The sequence below is a fragment of the Amblyraja radiata genome, chromosome 8, assembly GCF_010909765.2.
Source record: "Amblyraja radiata isolate CabotCenter1 chromosome 8, sAmbRad1.1.pri, whole genome shotgun sequence".
In the NCBI taxonomy this organism is placed as follows: domain Eukaryota; kingdom Metazoa; phylum Chordata; class Chondrichthyes; order Rajiformes; family Rajidae; genus Amblyraja; species Amblyraja radiata.
The window spans coordinates 24,245,366-24,268,709 of record NC_045963.1 but is presented as its reverse complement, the minus strand read 5'-3'; the positions used below and the strand labels follow the sequence as shown (position 1 = coordinate 24,268,709).

Here is a 23,344-nt window from a genome sequence, read left to right as displayed (position 1 = left end):
AGGGTGTCCCCATCAGGCTCGAAGTTGGACCACGAGACATGAAAAATCACCAATTTGTAGCTGTCAGAAGAGATACTGCCAGTAAACTCACGGTTCCTGAGGGTGCTGCTGAGACAAAGTTGAAGATTTTATTGGAGGAAATCCAAACCAATCTTTATAACAGGTACACATTCTAAGAAAATAATAGTACAAATCTGAAGAATTCACCCAACCTTGGCATGCATTGCAGTTCGACCATTTTATTAAGGTACCCTTTTTCTCAGACATACTTCTGATGATGTTTATCTTGGATAACTCGTGTAAAAAGAGGAGAGCATACACCATTACCAATTTGGCTTCATGCCTACGTGAAATATATGCTTTTTCTTTTAAATGCCATCAGAGATGATCCTGGGGACGGGGAAAGGTCAATCAGGTAACTTACTAACCCTCCACCACAGGTGTAAAGTGGCTAAAGTTTATACCCATCAATAAAGTTAGTTAGCCATTTGGGCAGCACCTCAACCACCAAAAAGTACAAGGGTGCAAATGCACGGAACACTGCCACCTCCAGACCCCCTTTAAGATGTGACTTGCAAATGCCCTATAAATTTACAGTTTTGCAAATTTGTTGTCAAAACCCATCATTCGCAAATTTCTCCATCACCACCCAGTGAGACAGAAGCTTTCTGTTGTTTTATTAATGAGGAAATCATTTGACAAAAATGTGACTCCAGATAATCCCGGGGGCGTTTCACCTTTGTTTTAAACTCTGACATTTTTTAATGAAAATCACAGGTCATCCCCACCCAGGCAATCTTCTACTGATAAAGTGCCCCACTCATAGCTAGCATTGGTGCTTTCCATTTTGCTCTTTGAAAGGATTCAGAACAAATAGGATTCGGAACAAAGGATTCAGAACAAATTTTCTTAGAACGGAGTCGAGGAAAAAATTTTTCTCACAGAGAGTGGCGAGTCTGAGTGCGGTGGAGGCAGGTTCTCTGGATGCTGTCAAGAGAGAGCTAGATAGGGCTCTTAAAAATAGCGGAGTCAGGGGATATGGGGAGAAGGCAGGAACGGGGTACTGATTGGGGATGATCACATTGAATGGCAGTGCTGGCACGAAGGGCCGAATGGCCTACTCCTGCACCTATTGTCTATTGTCTAAATACGTCTTATTCAGATCTTTAAAATCCCACCTTTAATCTTTGGGATTTGGAGAATAAACGGCATTTAGGATATTGGGAATTCACAGCCATTTCTGGAACATTTCTGTCACGAAAGGCTTTATTTATGTTGCTGGGTCAAAATCTGGGAATTTGTGGACCATACAGCACTGTGGGAACCCCTAGTGACCTCTCGTGGAACCCTAACGTTCCGGGGACCCCCGGTTGAGAATCGCTGCTCTAACTGCTAACTACTCCCTTGGTTACTTTTAACAGTTGAGAACTTACAGTTCTGAATTGTATCGTTAATTTCCTACATGTAGCATGTCATACTTCCTTACAGTGAATATCCATGGCATAGAAAGCTATGGGCCAAATGTTGTTAAATGGGATTAATATAATGAAATAGTTTAAGAAACAGTTAAACAGTTAAATGGATAGGAGGGATATGGACCAAACTCAGGCAGGTGGGACTAATCTAGCTGAGAAACGTTGGCCGGTGTGGGCGTTGGGCCAAAGGGCCTGTTTCCACGCTGTATCACTCTATGACTCTATAAAGGGTGTTGTGAATATAGTAGGATGAAAGACCTGTTTTTGTGTTGTAATATGATTGTGTCTTCTATTTGTTCAGCTTGCATGGAATAATAAAGACATTTCAAATAAAGGTGTAGTGGAAAATACAGTTCTCGAACACTGGAATCTCCAAGTCCATGTGTGAATATCTTAACTGGGATTACTACATCGATTAATATTGCTGCTCTTCCTAGTAGTTTAACAATAAATAATGCACCTGCTCCTTATGTTGACAACTTATCAAAATCTTATTTCCTTGTTAAAATATGACAATATAATGTAATTTTTTATTGCAATACTTTTAATCAAATACCGAAATTACTTTCTTTGGCTACTGTTTAAAATTTGTTTACATTAAAATTATTAAACATTACTCATAACGTGATTATGTGCATAATAGTATTACTCTAGTGTATCAATGGTTGATTGCTGTTGCCTTTTTACCAGGGGAATTGTATTGTTTATCCATTCACAGCAAATCGACTGCACCAAAGGCAAAGTCAATTCAATAAAGAGTCTAATTTCTATTCAGTTGTTTTCTATGTTGAAGCTTGTAATATTTAGGATTTTTTTTTTCTTCCTGCATTACAATAAGGGCTGCACAGGATTTAAAGGACCATATGGTTTTGGCTGACACAATGGAACAATTTCAGCAGGAGTTAGATTCAGGAAAGGTATGAAAATCTCACTTAATTACTGCTTCCTTTGCATGAGAGAGGTATTTGTGTGGAAAATGTGATACAGTAGGTTAGTACCTAATTGGGGTTTATTCAAATGCAAGTAAGACAAATTGCTCAAAAGTTTTTTGTGTTATTCCTATTCTTTGTCAAACGTATGGGCATTGAATTAGGGGAGTCTCAACCAAAGATCTTATAGCTCCGCTATAAGATCTTTGGTCTCAACATGGTCTTGTAAAACGCAAGTCCAGGGGCGGCACTGTGGTGCAGTCAGAAACTCAGGTTTGATCCTGATCTCGATGTTTGTCTGTGGAGCTTGCCTGTTCTCCATCTGTCCACCTGGGTTTCCTCCAGTTTCCTCCTACATCCCCAGGTGTGGGTTTGTAGGTTAATTGGCCACCTCAAAATTGCCCTTGTATGTAGGGAATGCATGTGAAGGTGAGGTAAAATTAAAATTAGTGTGAGTGGGTAATCAATGGTCACCATGGAAATTCGATTAGCCCTAGTGCTTGTTCCCAGGCTGTATTTTTCAATGTAATTAACAAAGCTGCTAATTGAATTGAATGAGTGCCAATTGCAATCACAGGCCTACGTGGTACAGGTACACAACCTTTTATCCGAAAGCCTTGGGACCAGACACTTCTCGGTTTTCGGATTTCGGAATGGAAGATTTTTAGCGTAGATTAGGTAGGTAGCGCGGGCGGCTTGGAAAGACTGGAGCGGCTGCCTCCTCCCCGGAGACCGGGGAATCATTGTAAATCATTGCTTAAATGTTAGTCAGTTAGTTTGGAGGGATTTTATGTGGTGGGGGGGGGGGGGTGAAGGAGATGGGGGGGGGGGGGGGGGGGGGAGGGGGAAACTTTAATTCTTAGTCCCCTACCTGGTCGGAGAGGCGGGGAGCGGGCAATGCCTTTCCAGGTTGCCGTGCAGTAAGCTCCGGAGCGCTGTGGCCGCCAACTCCCAACATCGCGGAGTTGGGGCTGCGGGCGGCGCCGGTTGGAGCTCTGACCCCAGTGAATTCGATCCCTGCCTCCGCAGCCCCAGCTCCGCGATGTTGGGAGTTGGCACTTGTTGCCCTCAGGCCGCGCCGGTTGGAGCTCCGACCCCGGCGAACTCGATCCCTGGCTCCGCAGCCCCAGCTCCGCAATGTTGGGAGTCGGCGGTGGCGCAGCATTGGGATACCAGCGGGGAGCGGGCAATGCCTTACCGGGTAGCCGTGCGGTAAGCTCCGGAGCGCTGTGGCCGCCGACTCCCAATATCGCAGAGCTGGGGCTGCAGGCGTCCGGCCGCGGGCCACACTGGATTTGGAGCGCCGCGGAGCCAGGGATCGAGTTCGCCGGGGTCGGAGCTCCAACTGGCGCTGCCCGTGGCCGGACGCCCGCAGCCCCAGCTCCGCGATGTTGGGAGTCGGCGGCCACAGCGCTCCGGAGCTTACCGCACGGCGACCCAGTAAGGCATTGCCCGCTCCCCGCCTCTCCGACCAGGTAGGGGACTAAGAATTAAAGTTTCCCCCTTCACCCCCCCCCCCACAACAAAAAAGCCCTCCAAACTAACTGACTAACATTTAAGCAATAATTTACAGATGTTTAAGTGTCTCCCCGGTCTCCGGGGAGGAGGCAGCCGCTACAGTAGTACAGACCTGGGTTGACCGTGGGTCGTTTCGGGTCAAGTTTGGCGCCGAACGTGTGATTTGGTGTGCAGACGACATCCTGGAAAAAATGTCCGGTTTTCGGAGCTTTTCGGTTTCCGGAATTTCGGATAAAAGGTTGTGTACCTTTATTGATTAAAAGCACCAAGTTCTCGTGTTGCATTTCATCTTTATCAAAAAAGCAGTGGTGTTTTATTTTTCCATCTCGAGCATTCCCATTGATTGTACTAATGTTATTCGATATCATTGTTTCTCTTTCAGATTGTGCAGATTCCTTTTTGTGGTAGCATAGAATGTGAAGACTGGATCAAGAAAACAACAACTAGGTAATAGCAAACATTGATCATCTATATATTGAGTGTTTTGTATTGCTGTTGTCAGATATATTTGCACCATGAATAAAATTCTACATAATTGTCAAAGATGTAGAATTTATTCTTAGTAGCAATGTTACAAAATTTTGAGATTTTAAAAATCAAGTCTGTAATTTATCCCATCAGATAAAGCATAAAAATAAGTTTAATTTAACACCTAATTCACTTTCATATCTCAAGTATTTAAAAAGTTATGGCCATTTTCATACTCGGAAATGAGCATCTTGTTCCCTATTGATTTTCTATGGACATAACAAAAAAGCTGTGATCGTGAACAGTCAAAAGCCCATAACTTTCTTAAAAATTAAGAGAACTGAATGAAATTTTCAGTTATCATAGATTGAAGAATTCTGAAACAAATATAAAATAATCTTACTTGGATGACCTGAAATTAAAGCATATAATTAGTTAGTTACCTAATTGTAGCTAATTTCAGACTTCAATTACTAGATCTAAACATCTATCCATTTCTTAATAAATGATTAACATTTTTAAATAGCCTAAATGTCCAAATAATATTCACAAATAATTCACAATAAAACATGATTTTTAAATCTCATTTACATTAATTTATAGGCCAAATGGAAGGAATTTAGTGTTTAATTGCTGTAAATTAAAGTCCATTTAAATCAGCTTTCTAGTGGGATCCTGTGGAACGCGCTGGTTTAGAACGTTCACATTGCGGTAGATTTGTGCCCCAAATGCCGAGAAAAATACTGCGGAATATAATGGGCCCAAAATGAGCTACTCGCAATATTAAACTTTGTATAAAGGGATCTTTAGAAGCCCTTTTTAATGTAAAAATATACAGCATACCTTCAGCTGTCTGCTTTATGAGACCCTGCGGTTGCTGGCGGTCGCGGGTTTAGAGATTGATTTTTAAACTACTATAACTATTATACGAGGCCTTTAAAACTAATAATAGCTTTTGCGACGGGGTCTTCCAGCGATTTTTCGTTAATAATTAACTAGGCTGAACATCTTCGATTTGAACAGCCTAGAGAAAATCACGTTTTAAACCCGCCCCCCTCTAAACGGCGCCAAAATCGCGCACACCCGCACCGGCAGATTTTCAAAGACGCTTCAGGTAGGCTTTGCAACATACCTATTCTTAGATACATTTTTTTTATATATGTGGGCTTTAAGGAATTGTTAAAAATCCGATAAACTGGCTGAAGACAAAATAATCTGTGGCATTTAAAAAGAAAGTGGTCTTCCAGCAGTCATAGCCAAACCTTATGCCTCAATGTTATTTTTTTTTAAAACATGCCATTTGTCATGCACGTTAGCTGTCATGCCTTTGTGCTGTCATGTAACATACTTGTATATGGATAGGAAATGTTTGAAGGATATGGAGCAAATGCAAGTAGGTGGGCTTGTGTCAATGGGGCATCTTGGTTAGCATGGCAAGTTGGGCTGAAGGGCTATGACTGACATCCCTCAAAGCAGGTTGACTAAACTAAACTGAACGTAATACTCCAAATGCGGTCTCACCAACGTTCTGACGACTATAACAAAGTTGCTCAATACACTTGACTAATTAAGGCCAATGTACCAAAAGCAGCCTTTACCACCCTATCTACCCAGGACAGTACTTTCAGGGAACTCCAGTCTAAAAAAAACAACCATTTACCACCACCCTCTGTCATTCCCGAAGCCAACTCTGTTTCCAGGCAACTAGCTCACCCTGGAGCTATGTAAGCTAACCTTCCAGATCAGCCTACCATGCGGAACCTTGTCAAAGGTCTTGCTGAAGTCCGTATATACATTGTCTGTGTCCTTGCCTTCATCACCCTTTTGTTAACTTCTTGCAAGTAAAATCAAAGTAATTTTGTCAGCCTCTTTTTTACAAATATCCATTGTATCGGACAAACGGGTAATTTGTTATTTCAAATTATTTGGCTATTGTTCACTTTGCCACTATGCCATTCTTGGAAAAATAATAGTTTTTTGTGTGTGTGTGTTGCAGGGATCAGGATATTGAGCCTGGAGCACCATCCATGGGAGCCAAGAGCCTGTGTATCCCTTTCAAACCTCTTCGTGAATTACAGCATGGAGCCATGTGCATCAGTGGCAAAGAGCCTGCTCAACATTATGTACTTTTTGGGCGTAGTTACTAATGAAGATGTGAATATTGGGAAAATCATGTCTTTGTCTATAAATGTTTTTATAAGACTAATTACCAGTTGCTTTCATCTTTGTGTATTTTTATCTAGTTATAAGAAATTAACTATGAATAACAAGGACAAAACCTTGAGAGCTAATGATTGTCAAAAATAAATCCAGAACAGATACCCTACTTAACATTAGTAAACGTTTAATGAATACATTCGTGTTTTTGTTTGATTTAAACAGTGTAGTGTTTTGGTATCAAAATAGGAAAAATATTTCCAAATCTTTTACTTATAATAAAAACAAATGGAGAAAAATACATTTCTAAATAGGATTAATTACCCATACTATTATATCAATCATATTACAAAATGAGGCTATTCCCTTATACTTGGTTTTAATGTTCAAGATTTTAAAATTATTGTAAGTGGCCCAGCCCCTTAAAGTTCGAACACATTACATTTTTCCTTCTGGATTGTAAGTTGACAATGTGAACGGTTCTTTCTCCTTGGTTATCGTCCAAACATTTCTCAAATCTAAATAAGAAAAAATCATGAATTTTAAATAATTGGAAATTGCCATGTGTATTTCTAATCTTTTTTCTATCCAGAGTTCTTGAATCCGCCATTGTATCAAATTTTGTGCTTATTTTTCTTGAAATATTGAAACTTCAAAATTAAGGTTCAAGTAATACTTCAGTTCTGAAACAATTATCAAAAACCCATACAGTGTGATTTAAATAAAGGGAAAACAATCCCATCCGTTCCTTCTCAACTATACTCTTACACAAATACACCATTCTCCTCAAACCATTCTCCAACACTGCTTAGTTAAATGCTCTCAGTTGATTCCCTTCTAATCTCATCTGATAGTCAGTCATACAACACAGGAACAGGCCCTTCAGCCCAACTCGTTTATCCCGATCAAGATTCCGCGTATTAGCTGTCCCATTTGCCCATATTGCTCTGACCCTTTCTTATCCATGTTCCTGTCCAAGTGCCTTTTAAATGCCGTTGTAGTTACTGCCTCAAACTATCTCCTCTGGCAGCGCGTTCCTTTTAACTACCCTCTGAAAAAGTTAACACTTTTATTTTAACCCTCTCATCTTAAACCTATTTAATCTAGTTTTTGATTGCCCTGCCCTGGGGAAAAGACGGTATTCACCTTGTTTATGCTTCTCGTGATTTTATACACATCTTAAACTTCTAAACTCTAAGGAATAAAGGCCCAGGCTACCCAACTTCACCCTAAACTTAGGCCTTCACATCCTGGCAACATTTTTGTAAATCATCTTTACACTCTTACCAGCTTAATGACATCCTTCTCAAAACTGAATGCAAAATAAAGTGCAGTTCTTGATTAGTAAGTGCATCAAAGATTACAGAGAGAAAGCAGGTCGAGAGGGGAAAATACATTAGCCATAATCTAATAGCAGAACAGTCAATGGGTCAAATGGCTTAATTCTGCTATTAGGCCGTGGGCGGAGCATCGAAAATGCGTCTAGAATTTAATTTTTGTGACCCATGTCTGGTATCTACTTGATATTTGGCACAGATTTAGATAAAATATAATTGAGAAGGAATTGATAACTTGTCAGTGCCAAAAGTTGCACACTAAGCTAATTAGAAAATTAGATCGAAAAAGTAAGCGCCATCTAGTGTTCAATGCTCATATTACTCTATGGGGAGCCTAATTCCGTGCTGCGGTCTATTTAAACCAATAATTATTATACCATATAATAATTACCATATAATTATTATACCATATAATATAACTCCATATAATATTATACCATATAATATAACTGGAGTTATATATAATTATATTATTTAAATATAATATAATTAATATAATTGTGAGTCTGACTAGAGGTATATGTTGAGTGAGACTGCCGCAGAGGTCCTGGGTTTCACCGGCTCCTGAACCCGCCTAATTAATGGGTGAGGGCAGATCCTGTGCATTCCCCCATTTACTGAACCCCACTGACTGCCAGTGTGCAGAGTAGGGGTCACGGCCATAGTGGGCCTGGGGCAGTGCCAGGCTGGGGAAAGGCTAAGGCATCTTCCATTGAGAGGAGAATACCTAACCCTAACTCACCCCCTTTGCAGAGCTGCCAACGGCTGGAGCTGGAGACGCTTTGGGACCGGCTGCGGGCTCCGTACATATCCGCTCAGCGCATCCACTCCGGCCAGCATGACCTTCTGGATCATCAGCAGCAGCTCACCCGATGCCACGATTATACCAAATGTCAACATGGTGGGGAGCAGCACTGCCCTGCACGCCACCCGGGCTGCCTTCAGCACCCCCATAGCTCCGTCAGTCGGCTCGCTCGCTGCAACACCGGCCGGCCGACTGCCTGACCGACCCCCTCACCACCCACAGGCCAGCCGACTGACCCCTCACAGCACCCACCGGCTGGCTGACTGCCCGGCCGACCCCTCACAGCACCCACCGGTGAGGCTATACACAAATTGGAGGAACAACATCTCATATTTTGCTTGTGCAGCTTACAGTCCATTAGTATGAGTTTTGATTTCTCTAACTTCAAGTAGTCCAAGCATTCCCTCTCTCACTCTATCCCTCCCCACCCAAGTCGCACCAGCTTCACGTCACTCAGCAAACAGCTAACAGTGGCCTGTTTCCTTTAGCATTGTTACTTTTTTGCATATCTTTCATTCATTGTTCTTTATCTCTCTATAATCATTGTCTATATCTCTCGTTTCCCTTTTCCCTAACTAGTCTGAAGAACGGTCTCAACCCGAAACGTCACAATTCCTTCCCTAGAGATACTGCCTGCCCCGTTAAGTAACTACATCATTTTGTGTCTATCTTCGGTTTAAAATGAAAATAGCAATTGTCCATGATTGGCAATAGTAACAATATGATTCCATGTTCTGTAAAATGATCTTCAAAAATATAGCCTCGTATGATACAGTTTAAAAGTGATAATGGAAATTTATAAATATAGGTATACCTTGCTTAGCACTACCCCCACATAGTGCTGCTTCTCTATAGCATTCTTTTCTTTCGGAGCCTTGTTTTTCCAAAACTAAATAATAAAGAAACTGCAGAATGCAATAGCATAAAGTCATTTACTGGTAAATTTGATTAGTAAGGGTGTCAAATGTGAAGGTTTTGCATTTGACCTACCCTCTGTCGCTTGCAACACTAACTTCCAGCTCTTTAAAAGTCTTGCTGGTGAGTTTTACCAAGGTGCACACAGGCAAGGTTTGGGACAGGATACCAAGCCAAGCCGGGCAGGGGCCGAATCAGTGCACTTGTCAGCCGCTGTCAGGAGATGGTTCATCCCACACAGAGCAAAATCTCTTCACTGAAAGTGTTGAGTATACCCTTTATATTAAAAGGCATGAGTGGTTTGTTGGCCAGGGGCACAGTTGATCTCGAGGACTTTTTCTCCATTCATCTAATGAGAAGTGCAAGGGGCTAGAGGAAGACCATCTCATCTTTGGAAATCTTCATTGGATCCGGTTCACTCCCTCCCTTCTCCCCCTCGCTTACACTATAAACAAGACAAAGCAAAAGTTCAATCCAACTTTGCAGCCAGAATCAAAGCTCCAATCAGAGAAACTGGTTGTTTCACATTTTTTTCATACCGGAGCCATTAATGGAAGTGGATTGAACAGGTAAACATCTGGAGTAAACATTGCGGAAAAGCGTACAGACTTACAAGTGAGTTACGATAAATGAGTTAAAAATAACATCAGGATCGCATCTCTATTTATGCTATGTTATAATACTCCACTCATTGGAAGAATTAAACTATATGCTTTAATGTACTGCAAGTTGTTTTATCTATTTAATAAAAACCTAAAACAAAAACCCAAAATAAAAACCTAAGACAATGTTCTTGCTGAAAGAATTTAACAAAACATATGAAACTAAAAAATGGGAAGCAGTTGATAGGTTGCGGGAAAGTACTTGGGAAGGAGGAATAGTAGCTATATTGCTTGAAAACATAGCCAGGGAACAAATAATTTAGCATGTGGTTCAGCATTATGATCAAGTAAGTGTACAACCTGATTGATTTTCTGGTTTTGATGTCTATGCTGACATATGTGGATTTTTACCTCCATCTTTCAGGCAGGATTCTTGACGTCCACATCGTCTTAGATGAACAAACTCTAATTTTTAGTTTTATTCCTTTATCAATGTGGATGAGTGACTGCTTTGCAGATCACTTCTATTTTGGACTACAGGGGCAATCCTGAGCTTCCAGTCAACCATCGCTTCAATTCTGCAACCCACTCCCACTCTGACCACTCTATCTTCAGTCTCTTAGATTGCTCCATTATTATATGCTTGAGCAGCAGCAAATCAATTTCCAGCAGGGCTCAATGTAGGAATGTTACAACATTTTGAGATTTTAAAAATCAAGCCTGTAATTTATCCCTTCAGATAAAGCATAAACTTTAATTTGATACCTAATTCACTCTCATATCTTAGGTAAAGAAATTACAATTTCTAGCAAAAGACCAAGTCTTTATGGAGAAGATCAGTTGCTAGCTGGTACATTGGCATATCATAATCAGTAACATCATCATACTCCTCTGATTGTAAACAATAAGCAACTCTGTACGCCTTGTTTTTCCTCAACTTTTCGATTTTGGCATTTTAAACTACAAGTTTTTGCTCTTCAAGCCACGCATGACATGCCTTTCTGCCCACTACTTTCCCATTAAGAATGTCCTGTAGATCATCACATTTGGAGTAGTCCAAATCTGGATAATCTCTGCGAATGATGTCTAAATCAGTCTCTTTTGCTGGGCATTTGGATTGACAATTTTGTATTTCTTCTTCTGAGACATCTGTTTAAAATGTAAAGAAGAAAAAAAACACTGAACAGCATTAACAGAAACAACTTATTATTTGCAGTTTTAGAAAAAAAGGTAGAAATGATAAAGTTAAAAGCTAAAACAAATAGTAAATACCCAACAAAAAAATCATATTCATCAGTTTCATCAAATCAATTAAATTCATCTAATCAATTAAATTAATCTAAATTCAATTACTAGATCTAAACATCTATCCATTTCTTAAGAAAAGGCTGAAATTTTTAAACAGCCTAAGTATCCTAATAACAAATAACAAACTGATCCCATTCACACAAGAATTCACAATATAACATGATTTTTAAATCTCATTTTGTCGTGAATTTGTATGCCAAATGGAAGAAATTTAATGTTTAATTCCCATAAATTAATCCAGAAATATCCACTCTCAAGATAATCAAAATCATTATTTTTTGCACAATGCATCTGACTAAAACTGTACTGTGGATAGTTAGTATGAAAATATTGATCAGGGATAGATAATAACACAAAATATATTTGATTTAGATGTTCTTATGACATGATTGTGCAAAAAATAATGGATTTGATTATCTTGAGAGTGAATGTTTCTGGATTGTGATCGATTGGAATGTGGCCACTGCCATGATTTAAGCCTCTATCAGCAGGCAAGACACGGCCGATTCGTATTGGGGCCTAAATAACATTTTCTGCATCATAAGATTAAAATGAAGACACGCCAAAAAGCAAGATAATATGTTAAATAAATGACATACCTTTTGTTTTGTCCTGCAATTGCGATCCATGATGTTGAAGGCGTTAAAAGTCACGTTTAGCTTCAATCCAGCGGTGCAATCGTCCAGCAAATCTTTTTTTTTAAACCGGGAATGGAAGCGTGAACAATTTTTCTTCATCAGCTAGCAGCTAGCGGAAATCCCTCTCCAACAACCAATACGCACCTGCATTTTAATCCCCCCCTCCCCCTTCTTCTTTCGTGTGGCGTGCACAGCCTAAAGTTGTTGGACAACTTGTTCTATTTGATCTTCCGTTTGTGCACGTTGAGTTGATTGCATTAGACGAAACAGGGCGGACCACGTGAAGGTTGCAATCTTCTACCCCCCAGAGCCTCCGGAATCGCACGGACAGGCAGCAGGCAGAACTGGAGCGCCACTGATGGTAGGTTTTGTAACAACGCTACTCAATGCGAACGTCAGGTTTTGATATTGAATTTAACAATTTCAGGTGCCTTTCCTCCATAGACAGTAAAACACATAATCCAATACGCTCAGGTCTTTGATGGTGCTGGGCTGACAGATATTCTAGACAATTGGATGTTATTCCTCTTAACACACTAACATGGTTTTAATTAACTAATCTTCGATACCACACAGCATTGTAACATTATTCAGGGCAACCCAGTAAGTTAAGAGAGCGCAGGAACAGATGCCCTGATGAATTGAATTGGCATGTGGGAACCAGTGCCCAGGTGAGTTGAAAGAGAGTGCTGTAAACATCAGCTACTGGGCCATGTGCTGCAACATCAGTATTTCTTAAACATCAGATAGTGGATTATCGGAATATAACTGCACGTGGCAAAACTTTCCGAACAATTTGTTGTTTCAATATGTGTCCGTCACTTTGTTTCAGCTGCTGGTTATTAAAGTAATTGTCCCCTTGACAGTTTTGATCATCTCTCTCTCACACCACAAAGGCAAGGAAACACGAGGAAAAAATACTGGGCTCACATCCTTTACAAACTAATGACAGCTTTTTTTCCATTTTAACTCATTTAAAAATCATTATTTTGAAACACGGCACTGCTTGAAATTAATTTCCACATTTCCCACATTATCATCATTGATCTTTTCACAGGAAATAATTGTGAAATTAAAAAAAGTCTGAAGAAGGGTCCCAACTCAAAATGCATCTGTCCATTTCCCTCCACAGATGCTGCCAGCTCGTTGAGTTCCTCCAGCGATTGTTTTGGTCAAGGTACCGGCATCTGCAGTTTCTTGTCTCCAAGTAAAAGTGAAATGTGTGTGCACTGCTGATCATCAGAAACTGACACATTTTCTCATCTCATCTCCCCCCCCCCCTCCACCTCCCCTTCCTCCTATATTATTTCCTCTGGCTTTACAATCTGCAACTCTTTCATCAGTCTGTCTCATATCGTTTGCTTTTATTTCTGCCCTTTACTCTAGCTGTTTGCCTACCAATTGACTCCAGTTTAGCTAGGGCTCCTTGATGTCATACTTGATCAAATACTGCCACAATGTCAAGGGAACTCTGGTCCAACTCTTTTGTCCACGTTTGGAAAAAGGTCATAATGAGCTCAGAGGCTGAGTAACTTTGGCAGAACCCAGAATGAGGTTCTATGAGAAGGCTGTTAGTAAGCAAATGCTGCTTGATAAGGTTATTGCCAATCTCTTCCATCACTTTGATGATGATCGAGAGTATAAGATTAAAGATTGTACATTATCTCTAGTGAATAGGATAGTGCTGATGTATGGGGGATCGCTGGTTGCCGCGGACTCGATGGGCTGAAGGGCCTGTTTCCACACAGCATCTCTGAACTAAACTAGTAATATTTTATTAGGGTGACCCAGTGGTGCAGCAGTAGAGTTGCTGCCTTACAGTGCCAGAGACCCGGGTTCGATCCAGACCACGGTGCTGCCTGTATGGAGTTTACACATTCTATCCGTGACCTTGTGTGAGTTTTTTCATGGGGCTCCAGTTTCCTCCCACATTCCAACGACATACAGGTTCGCAGATTGTGTGTGTGTGTGTGATAGTGTACGGGAATTGCTGGTAGGGGTGGATTTGGTGGACTGAAGTTTCTGCACTGTATCTCGAAACTAAACATTCGAATATTACGACAGTAATTGGAAGGGTTGAATTTGTCCTGCTTCTTGTGGACAGAACATACCCGAGCAATCTTCTACATTGTCAGTGTTGTAGTTGCACTGGAACAGCTGGGTGTGGAAAGTACTGGGGCAAAAATCTTCAATCCTATTGTCAGAACGTTGGCTGGCCACTTAACCTTTGCTGTTTACAGTGCCTTTGGTATTTCTTGCTATCACATGGATGTGCAATTGGCTGCAAACTGCCATGGACCATGCTGAATACCACTGGAGGAGGCCGAGTTGTGGGCAAATTACAAATGTCCACACTGGAACATCGATTGGGCTAAAAAATAAATGTTAATAGTCTATACATTTAAAGTAATCTTTAATCATTCTTGCCGCTTTAATTGCATCCGATTTATCCTTTCTGGAAACAAAGTAGGCATTTCCTTGGCATGCCCATCAGGGATGTCGATCAGAACACAAGGAGACTCTTTGCCAATGTATGGGCTACCGCTAACTCAAAACCAGGAAATAACATGTGTAGGAAGAAACTACAGATGCTGGTTTAAACCGAAGATAGACGCAAAAAGCTGGTAACATAGACTGGGTCAGACAGCATGTCTGCAAATATGGATTAGGTGACGTATCGGGTCGAGACCCTTCTTCAGTTTGATAATCAGTTGATAATCAGCCCATTGCAGACAGGTATCCTGTATTATTATTATTATTTTAAAAGGGTAGTCATCCTGCTAGCTATTCGGTCAAGATTCCGTTGAAAGTGCTGGACATCTCATGCGATCTCCAGTGGTCAAAACTGTTACTGCGTGATATTTGTTGATCTGGTGCAATTTGTTCCATTCAGGGCATCTGTAAAAACGAACATGTCGGAAGGAACTACAGATGCTGGTTTACACCGAAGATAGACACAAAATGCTGGGGCAACTCAGCGGGACAGGCAGCATCATTGGAGAGAAGGAATGGGTGGAAAAGAAGGCGCAAGTTGTAGATGTAATATTTGCTTTCCAAAGAATCATGTACAGTACAACCCGCAGACGTGGAGTATAACTTTACCGTAGCAAAACATTCCAATCGGTACTTTACTGAATGTTATCAAATACAATGTTATTTTAGAGGTAAAGGACTTGGGATCGTAGCAGAACTTAAAAAAATGTGTCTTGCCAAAATAAAAATTCGGAGGAAAAAGTGTAACAGTTTGAGAAAAGGCCATCCGCTCCAAAATAAGCCACACGCGTGCTATCTACCAGGAAGCGTGTCCTGGCTTTGAGAGGTCTGTTTGATAATATTTAGTGAAGTGTCCCTTGGAATGTTTCAGCTGGATTTCCCCACACGCCACAATTTCAAGCGGGTTTGACCTGTGACGCATCAATGGATCGGTGAAGATGTAATGTAACACAATGTGTTCTGGTTTGGAGGAATAATATTTCAGGTGGATCTCCCCCCCCCAACCCACGCATCACAGTTTCAACTGGCTTTGGCTTACGACTGGACGTATTGGAATACAAAGTAGCTGATAGAACACAAGCAATGGCCAAGACACATTGGACTCACCGATCGAAGCCGGTGCTCTGACACCCACTTGTAATCACCGCCATGTGTAAGAACTGCCGCTTGATCCTCATGCTGGTGTTAACAGGCGGCTTCTTCCTTGTGGAGCTGGTGACAGGGTACATGAGCAAGTCTATCGCTCTCATCTCGGACTCCTTCAGCATGCTGTCTGATGTTATCTCTCTGAGCATCGCGTTGGCGGCGGCCTATGTGTCCAAGCTCCAGAAGAGGGCAGGGGTTTTGGGAGCTCTGCTCAACGCCGTCATCCTCTGTGCGCTAACTTTCGGCATCTTCACCCAGGCGATGTCTCGTCTTTTAGAATTGAGCAAGTTGGAGGATGTTGTCCTGGTGCTGATCGTCGGAGCTCTCGGGCTGGGCGTGAACGTTGTTGGACTGATCCTCTTCCAAGACTGTTGCTCCAAGAGAGGCAGATGCATGCGAGCAGGTGATTGGGGTCCTGCATGAGGGCTCAAAGTAGGAATGTTACAACATTTTGAGATTTTAAAAATCAAGTCTGCAATTTATCCCATCAGATAAAGCATAAAAATAAGTTTAATTTGACACCTAATTCACTTTCATATCTTCAGTATTAAAAAAGTTATGGCCATTTTCAAACTCGGAAATCTTGTTCCCTATTGCTTTTCCATTGACTTAACACAAAAGCTGTGATCGAAGACAGTCAAAAGCCCATAACTTTATTAAAAATTAAGAAAACTGAAAGAAATTTTCAGTTATTACAGATTGAAGCATTCTGAAACAAATATGAAACAATCTTACTTGGATGACCTGAAATTAAAGCATATAATTAGTTAGTTACCTAATTGTAGCTAATTACATAATTTAATTACTAGATCTAAACATCTATCCATTTCTTAAGAAAAGATCAACATTTTAAAATAGCCTGTGTCCAAATAACATACACACAAGAATTCACAATATAACATGATTTTTAAATCTCATTGTCATGGATTTATAGGCCAAATGGAAGGAATTTAGTGTTTAATATCTGCAAATTAATGGCCATTAAAATCATCTTGCGAGTGGGTTTTTCTGGAACGCGATCATTTGGAATGTTGCGGTTGCAGTGGATTTGAAGCCCATATCGGCAGGAAAAGTACTGCCGGTTCGGAGGGGCCCCAAGTCACCTTCTCGCAACTTAAAATTTTGATTAAAGGGAACTTAAGAAGCACTTTTTAATGTAAAAATAAACAGCCTACATTGCCTTGTCCCCTACATGAGATCCGTTCCGTTGTCGGCATTCACGGCTTTAGAAGAGGATTTTTAATTTACTATAACAATTAAATTATCTAACTTAGCTTAAAAATAAGTGCAGAGAACGGCAGTCGCAGCGATTTTTCTTGAGCAATTAAACAGACTGATGAACATCGATTTAAACAGCCTGGAGGAAACGGCATTTTAAACCCGCCCCCCTCTCAAAGGCGCCAAAGTCGCGCACACGGGCAGTGACAGAACTGCAGCGCCGCTGAAGGTAAGTTTTGCAACATACCTACTCAAAGTAGATAGTTAATAAATAAACAAAGACAGCGAGTGCTGGAGTGACAACAGTGGGTCAGGTAGCATCGCTGGAGAACATGATTGAAGACATTTCTGGTCGGGAAGGTGCTGGAGTAACCCAACTGGTCAGGCTGCATCTGTGGAGAAAAAGGATCATCACCTCCGACATTTTTGCCACCTTCAACCGGATACCACCACTAGTCATATCTTCCCATCTCCACCCCTTTCCACAGAGACCATTCCCTCCACAACTCCCTGGTTCACTCGTCTCTTCCCACCGAAACCACCTCCTCCCCCGGGTACGTTCGCAAGAGATGCAACACCTGTCCCTATACCCTCTCCCTTGACTCCATCCAAGGACTCCGACAGTCCTTTCAGGTGAGGCAGAGGTTCACTTGCGCCTCCTCCAACCTCATCTACTGTACATCTGTTATTCTCGGTATGGCGGGACCAAGCACAGACACGGCGATCGTTTCGCTGAACACCAATCCTCAGTCCGCCTTGGCCTACTCAATCTCATGATTGCCAAACATTTTAACTCATCCTCCACTGACAGAGTGAGACTGCGCATGAATTGGAGGAACAGCACACATTTTACTTGGGCACCTTACAACCCTGCAGTATGAATATTAATTTCTTTAATTTTAAGTAACCCTTGCATCCCCCCTCTCTCCATCTCACATTGCTAGTTCCATCGTTTTTTCTCTTTGTTATCACCTTTTCCACAGTCAACAATGAACCATTGTGGGCTCTGCCTTTCCTGTGTCATTGGTGCGAGCTTTGATCTATTCTGTACCTTTTCATACCTCTAGTTTCCTCCTCTGACTCTCAGCCTGAAGAAGGGTCTCGACCTGAAACATCACTTGTTCCTTTTCTCCAGAGATGTGGCCTGACCCATTGAGTTACTCCAGCACTTTGTGCCTATCTTCGGTATATACCAGTATCCGCAGTTTCTTTCTACACCTTTCTGATTGGAATCCTTCATCAGATGTACTTTAGTAGGGGAGAGAAAGTTGGGAGGGTGGGGGTGGGGGGGAGGAGGACAAAGCCTGTCGAGTGATAGGTGGATACAGTGGAGGGGGGGGGGGTTAATTGGCAGACGGTTGGACAAAGGCTAGAGATAAAAAGACAGAAGATGTGAGACAAGGACTTAAGAGGCACGAAATGGGAAAATAAATTGGGGTGAGAGGTTGTTTGTAGGTTAATTACCTAAAATTGGAGCGTTCAATGTTCATACCATGTGTTATCTGGAGGATCTGAATCCTCCAACTTGTCCTGTTCTATCGACTTGACAAATGGAATATGAGGTGCTGTTCCTGCAGATACTGTAGCTTACAGCCTAAAAGTATGAACATTGAATTCTCCAATTCTAGGTCTGGAGAAACAGCAGCTCATATTCCAAATGATTCATATCAGTATTAAAGCCCTTGGCAATTTAAAACACAATTTGTACTTACATGTGTAAATCACCACCAATTGGAATGTTTGCATTTCTTAATGTTTAATGTTAATTGTGCTTGAACATAACCATAATAGGATGGCACCTGCTTTATTTTGTATGTTTCTTATGGTGCTTTTTTACTCCTGTTGACCAATTTGCCTTTAGTTTCATCTTATTTCCAAAGAAGACATCTAAATATTCATTTCTGTTTTTTTTCAAATTTTAGGCAGCTTGGGAAATGACACAAGAGACCAATCAGGGAACAGGAATACAAATGTTTCGAACTTAAATATTCAAGGTAATACCATGGAATAAAAATATATTATAACTTCATAGCCACTCTGATGGTGGCTGCATTTGTCAGTAAACATACCATCTTATATCTTTACTCAAATATTTATCAGTACACAGTTTAAGGAAACAAATTACTCTATGGTCACGCTTATATATCCGCTGTACAGCTAATTATCCCACTAAAAAAAAACTTTACTCAAGATTTAATGAATTACGAACAATATCTTCATTTCTCAAGTAGTTTTAAGGTATAACATTAGATATGTGGAACAGCATCTTTAATTTTGTTTTGAAAGGTAGTGGACTTAAAAGCAAATCATTATTAGAAAATATTGGGTTTGAATTGGAGTTTCTGAGGAAATAACCACTGTCACTTGTTAAGTGGTCAATATTGAAATAAAAGCCTCAAATTTAGCGAACAAAGGTCTGAAGTCTGCAACAGAAATGACAAATGCTGGAAATACAACTGGTCAGGCAGCAGCTGTGAGGGAGAAAAATATTATGTTTTTTTAATAAGAATTAGATTTGTTGAAACTCATCAATAAAAAACAGGGATATTGGAAATATTGCTGATGTGCCATATTGTGCAGGAGTTGCACACCACTGCCATAAAGTCCACCACCTTTACCACTACTCCCTTAAACTAAGCCAATATTAGTCCAAAATTTAGCGATGTTTTACAGAGTACTGCGAAACATGATAATCTGGTATGCTTCAGACTTTGGTGGTGTAATAATGATGGATTTTCTAGATTATTGAATATCACGTCTTTTACAAACTAATAGAGTCTTTAGTCATCTTTTTAGATGTTAAATATAGTATAATAATTATTTTGGTGAACCTGATGACTTTAAAGGGAATACTGGATTCTTGGCCCCGGTGAATTTAAAAGGGTTGTGAGAAGCAGGGTCCCATTGTGCTGAAAACGAGCATGGGAAATGGGGACTGAGGCCCTGAGGAATTTAAAAGGAGCACAGGAAAGGTCCCATTATATTTTAAGAAGAATGAAAATGGTGTCCAATGAGACTAAATGTTAAGTGGTAAGCAGAGCAAATGAATCACATGTGAACCATTGGGATTCCTGAACAACAGGAGAGTGGACTATCTAAAAATAAATGCCTATTCCATCCTATTCTGACAGAAGGCATTTCTACACTCCTCAGCTTTAAATAGTTGTTACCATTTTTGTAATTCTTTCCCATGTTCATGACTCTCATCTCAACATCTCGGTCCAGTTAGCCCAGTTAGGATTCTATAGGTTTGAATAAGACCACCCGTCATTCCCCTTCGCACTGCCTACAATGCTACTCTATACGATTTTAGGTAACGGAACCAAATCTGGAAACAAGTTTGCAGATTACACTAAAGTGGATGGTATTGTAGATAATGAAGATGGTTGTCAAAATTTGCAGCAGGCTCTTGATTGTTTGGGCAGGTGGGTTGATGAATGGTTGATGGAATTTAATACAGAGAAATGTGGGGTGTTTTGGGAAGTCCAACAAGGGCAGGATCTACACAGTGAATGGCAGGGCTCTGGGGAGTGTTGTAGAGCAGAGGGATCTGGGAGTGCAGGTACATCGTTTTTTTAAAGTGACATCACAGGTAGATAGTTCAAGTGAGTTTATTGTCATGTGTCCCTGATAGGCCAATGACATTCTTGCTTTGCTTCAGCACACAGAACAGAGTAGGCATTTACTACAAAACAGATCAATGTGTCCATATACTATAATATAAATATATACACACATGAATAAATAAACTGATAAAGTGCAAATAACAGATAATTGGTTATTAATAATTAAGGTTTTGTCCGAGCCAGGTTTAATAGCCTGATGGCTGTGGGGAAGTAGCTATTCCTGAACCTGGTTGTTGCAGTCTTCAGACTCGTACCTTCAACCTGAAGGTAGCAGGGAGATGAGTGTGTGGCCAGGATGTTGTGGGTCTTTGATGATACTGCCAGCCTTTTTGAGGCAGCGAAAAGGCTTTTGGCACATTAACCTTCATCAATCAGAGTATTAAGCAAAGACGTTGGGAGGTCATGTTGCAGTTATATAAGATGTTGGTGAGGCCACATTTAAAGTAAGGTGTTCAGTTCTGGTCACCATGTTATAGGAAAGATGTTGGAAACGGTGCAGAGAAGATTTATGAGGATATTGCCATAATTTAAGAGCCTGGGCTATAGGGAGAGGTTGTGCAGGCTGGGACTCAATTCCTTGGAGTGCAGGAAGTTGAGGGGTGACCTTTATAGAGGTGTACAAATTATGAGAGGAATAGATCGGGTAAATGCACAGAGTAGGGAAATCGAGAACCTGGGAGAACTTTTTGACACAAGGGTGGTGGGTGTATGGAATGAGCTGCCTTGAGGAGGTAGTTGAGATAGGTATTATCACAATGTTTAAGTAACATTTAGACAGGTAAATAAATAGGATAGGTTTAAATGGACATGACCAACATCTTTAACCACAAGTCCATCGGGCAGTGGTCAGTATGGAACATCCTGTAGATGCTGCAGGACATGGAATGGTTGGATCCTGTGGGTGGTTCTCTGAGCAGACTGCCCACATTGTCTGGCAAAATACCTCATCACCAGAACTGCACCAAGAACCAAGAACCAAGACCTCGCTTGACTGGCGATGAGAAGGGCTCATCCAGTCAGATACTCCCTGTATCATCGGAATCTTATTACCCTGCCATCTGGTCATGCCGCCATCTGGATGGCTGCTATGGAGAGGAGACAGTTGCCCACCTCTTTGCAGAGTGTGTATTTGCAAAGTTGGTCTGGCTATGGATTTGCAAAGAAGGTTTCGAGAAGGATTTGCAAAGAGAGTCTGGAAAAGAATGCAAAGGTCCTTGTAATGGTTCACGCCAAATAGGTCCGTAACAGTGGACTCTCCGCGGGCTGGCCCATTTCAGATTGCAGGAGACAGTGCTGAGGGACTAATCCGAAAACATCTGTGGGCAGGAACACGGGCTCGGGTCTTTCCACTCCTGGTCATTGATGGGCAGAGTCCGGTAGAGACACCCCTCAATAAGGGAAGGCATATCACCCTAGGGTGCCATGTGTGCAAGGATGTTTTCTTTGAAGATAAATGAACAATAGATCAAGAGGACAATAATGCTATGCTTTAAATTTGACATTTGGGGATTTGAGGAGCAACAAGAATAAAAAATGGATCAGCCATATAATATTGAATATATGCAAACTACTTTGTTTGGAGAACAGTTACATAACAGAGCATCTCAATGCCATGTATAAAATATTTATTGAAAGAGTGATGTGGATCTATGATATTACTTCAAACACAGATATGTAGAGGGCAAAAGATTTTCAGTTTAACTGACAGAAAGGTGGGTTTAAAAGTTGTTTTAAAAGTAATTACTTCATATATCAATATATGTTCAATATAGGCAAAATGTATCAATCAAAGCATTGGAGTGAGTCCAAATGAAACTGGGTGATTTGGAATGTTGAGGAACCAACTACAATGAGTCAAATAGATTACCCTTTTCTTTGATTTTATTCGTCAAAATGACTATCATTTAAAACGTTCCCAGCTCCTATTGGATTATATATAAGGACAGCCAGTCAGCTTAGATTAATAACCGTCACTGATTTGGTATTAGGACATAGAAAAGTGCAGTAGAAGAACAGTCCCTTCAGCCCACAAAGTCATAACCATAATCATAATAATAATCATAGTACTTTATTAGCCAAGTGTGTTTTGCAACATATTAGGAAATTGATTTTCCATACAGTCATACCAATAACAAGTAACAAGACACACAAATACATTTTTAAAATGAACACCCACCACAGTGACTCCTCCACATTCCTCACTGTGATGGAAGGCAAAAAAAAAGTTCAATCTCTTCCCTTCTTTGTTGTCCCGCGGTCGGGGGTCTCGAGCCTTCCATTGATGGGGCGATCTTGGCTCCTGTAGCCGGCGGTCGGTCCCTCCTCGTCGAGGCGATCAAGCTCCCGCATTGGGGGGGGACCTCAGCTCCCCGCGCCGGGCGATCGGATCCCGGGTCAGGGCTGGTCGAACCTGCACTTTGGAACTTCCCAACATCTGTCTCCACCCGAAACTGCGAGCTCCGTGATGGTGAAATCCGCAGGCCGCGGTTGGAGCATCGATCCTAGGCAAGGGATCACAGGCTCTGATGGTGGGGCTCAAAGTCAGTCTCTAGCAAGGCCACCAGTTACATGATGTTACATCAGGGCTGCCAACATTGGGTGAGAGTTGAGAGTGAGAAATTGCGAGGGAGCTTTGCGACCGGGGTGGTGGTGGTGGTGGGGAGGGGGACTAACCGATTCACCTGGTTAGTTTTATCTCCGGCTGCTTCA

General features: G+C 41.2%; 2 protein-coding genes and 1 long non-coding RNA gene across 4 annotated transcripts in view; all 3 read left to right on the top strand.

Annotated features, from left to right (window-relative positions):
• Positions 1–6,746, top strand: part of eprs1 (glutamyl-prolyl-tRNA synthetase 1) — a 58,669-nt gene extending 51,923 nt beyond the window's left edge. Inside the window, exons 30-33 of one of the 2 annotated variants that reach the window (XM_033025374.1) lie at positions 3–163; positions 2,314–2,392; positions 4,305–4,369; positions 6,387–6,746. In XM_033025374.1, the coding sequence (XP_032881265.1) occupies positions 3–163; positions 2,314–2,392; positions 4,305–4,369; positions 6,387–6,537 (456 nt within the window). In that variant the 3' untranslated portion in view covers positions 6,538–6,746. The remainder of the gene's footprint in view (positions 1–2; positions 164–2,313; positions 2,393–4,304; positions 4,370–6,386) is intronic. The other variant, XM_033025375.1, reaches the window with a different exon arrangement.
• On the top strand, positions 4,383–5,673 carry LOC116975949. Its single transcript, XR_004412824.1, has 2 exons — positions 4,383–4,484; positions 5,533–5,673. It is a non-coding gene; the product is annotated as an uncharacterized LOC116975949 (long non-coding RNA).
• An 8,951-nt stretch (positions 6,747–15,697) lies between the features above and the next one.
• Positions 15,698–23,344, top strand: part of slc30a10 (solute carrier family 30 member 10) — an 11,118-nt gene continuing 3,471 nt past the window's right edge. The window contains exons 1-2 of the mRNA XM_033026368.1: positions 15,698–16,194; positions 18,932–19,003. Of these exons, the coding sequence (XP_032882259.1) occupies positions 15,795–16,194; positions 18,932–19,003 (472 nt within the window). The 5' untranslated portion in view covers positions 15,698–15,794. The remainder of the gene's footprint in view (positions 16,195–18,931; positions 19,004–23,344) is intronic.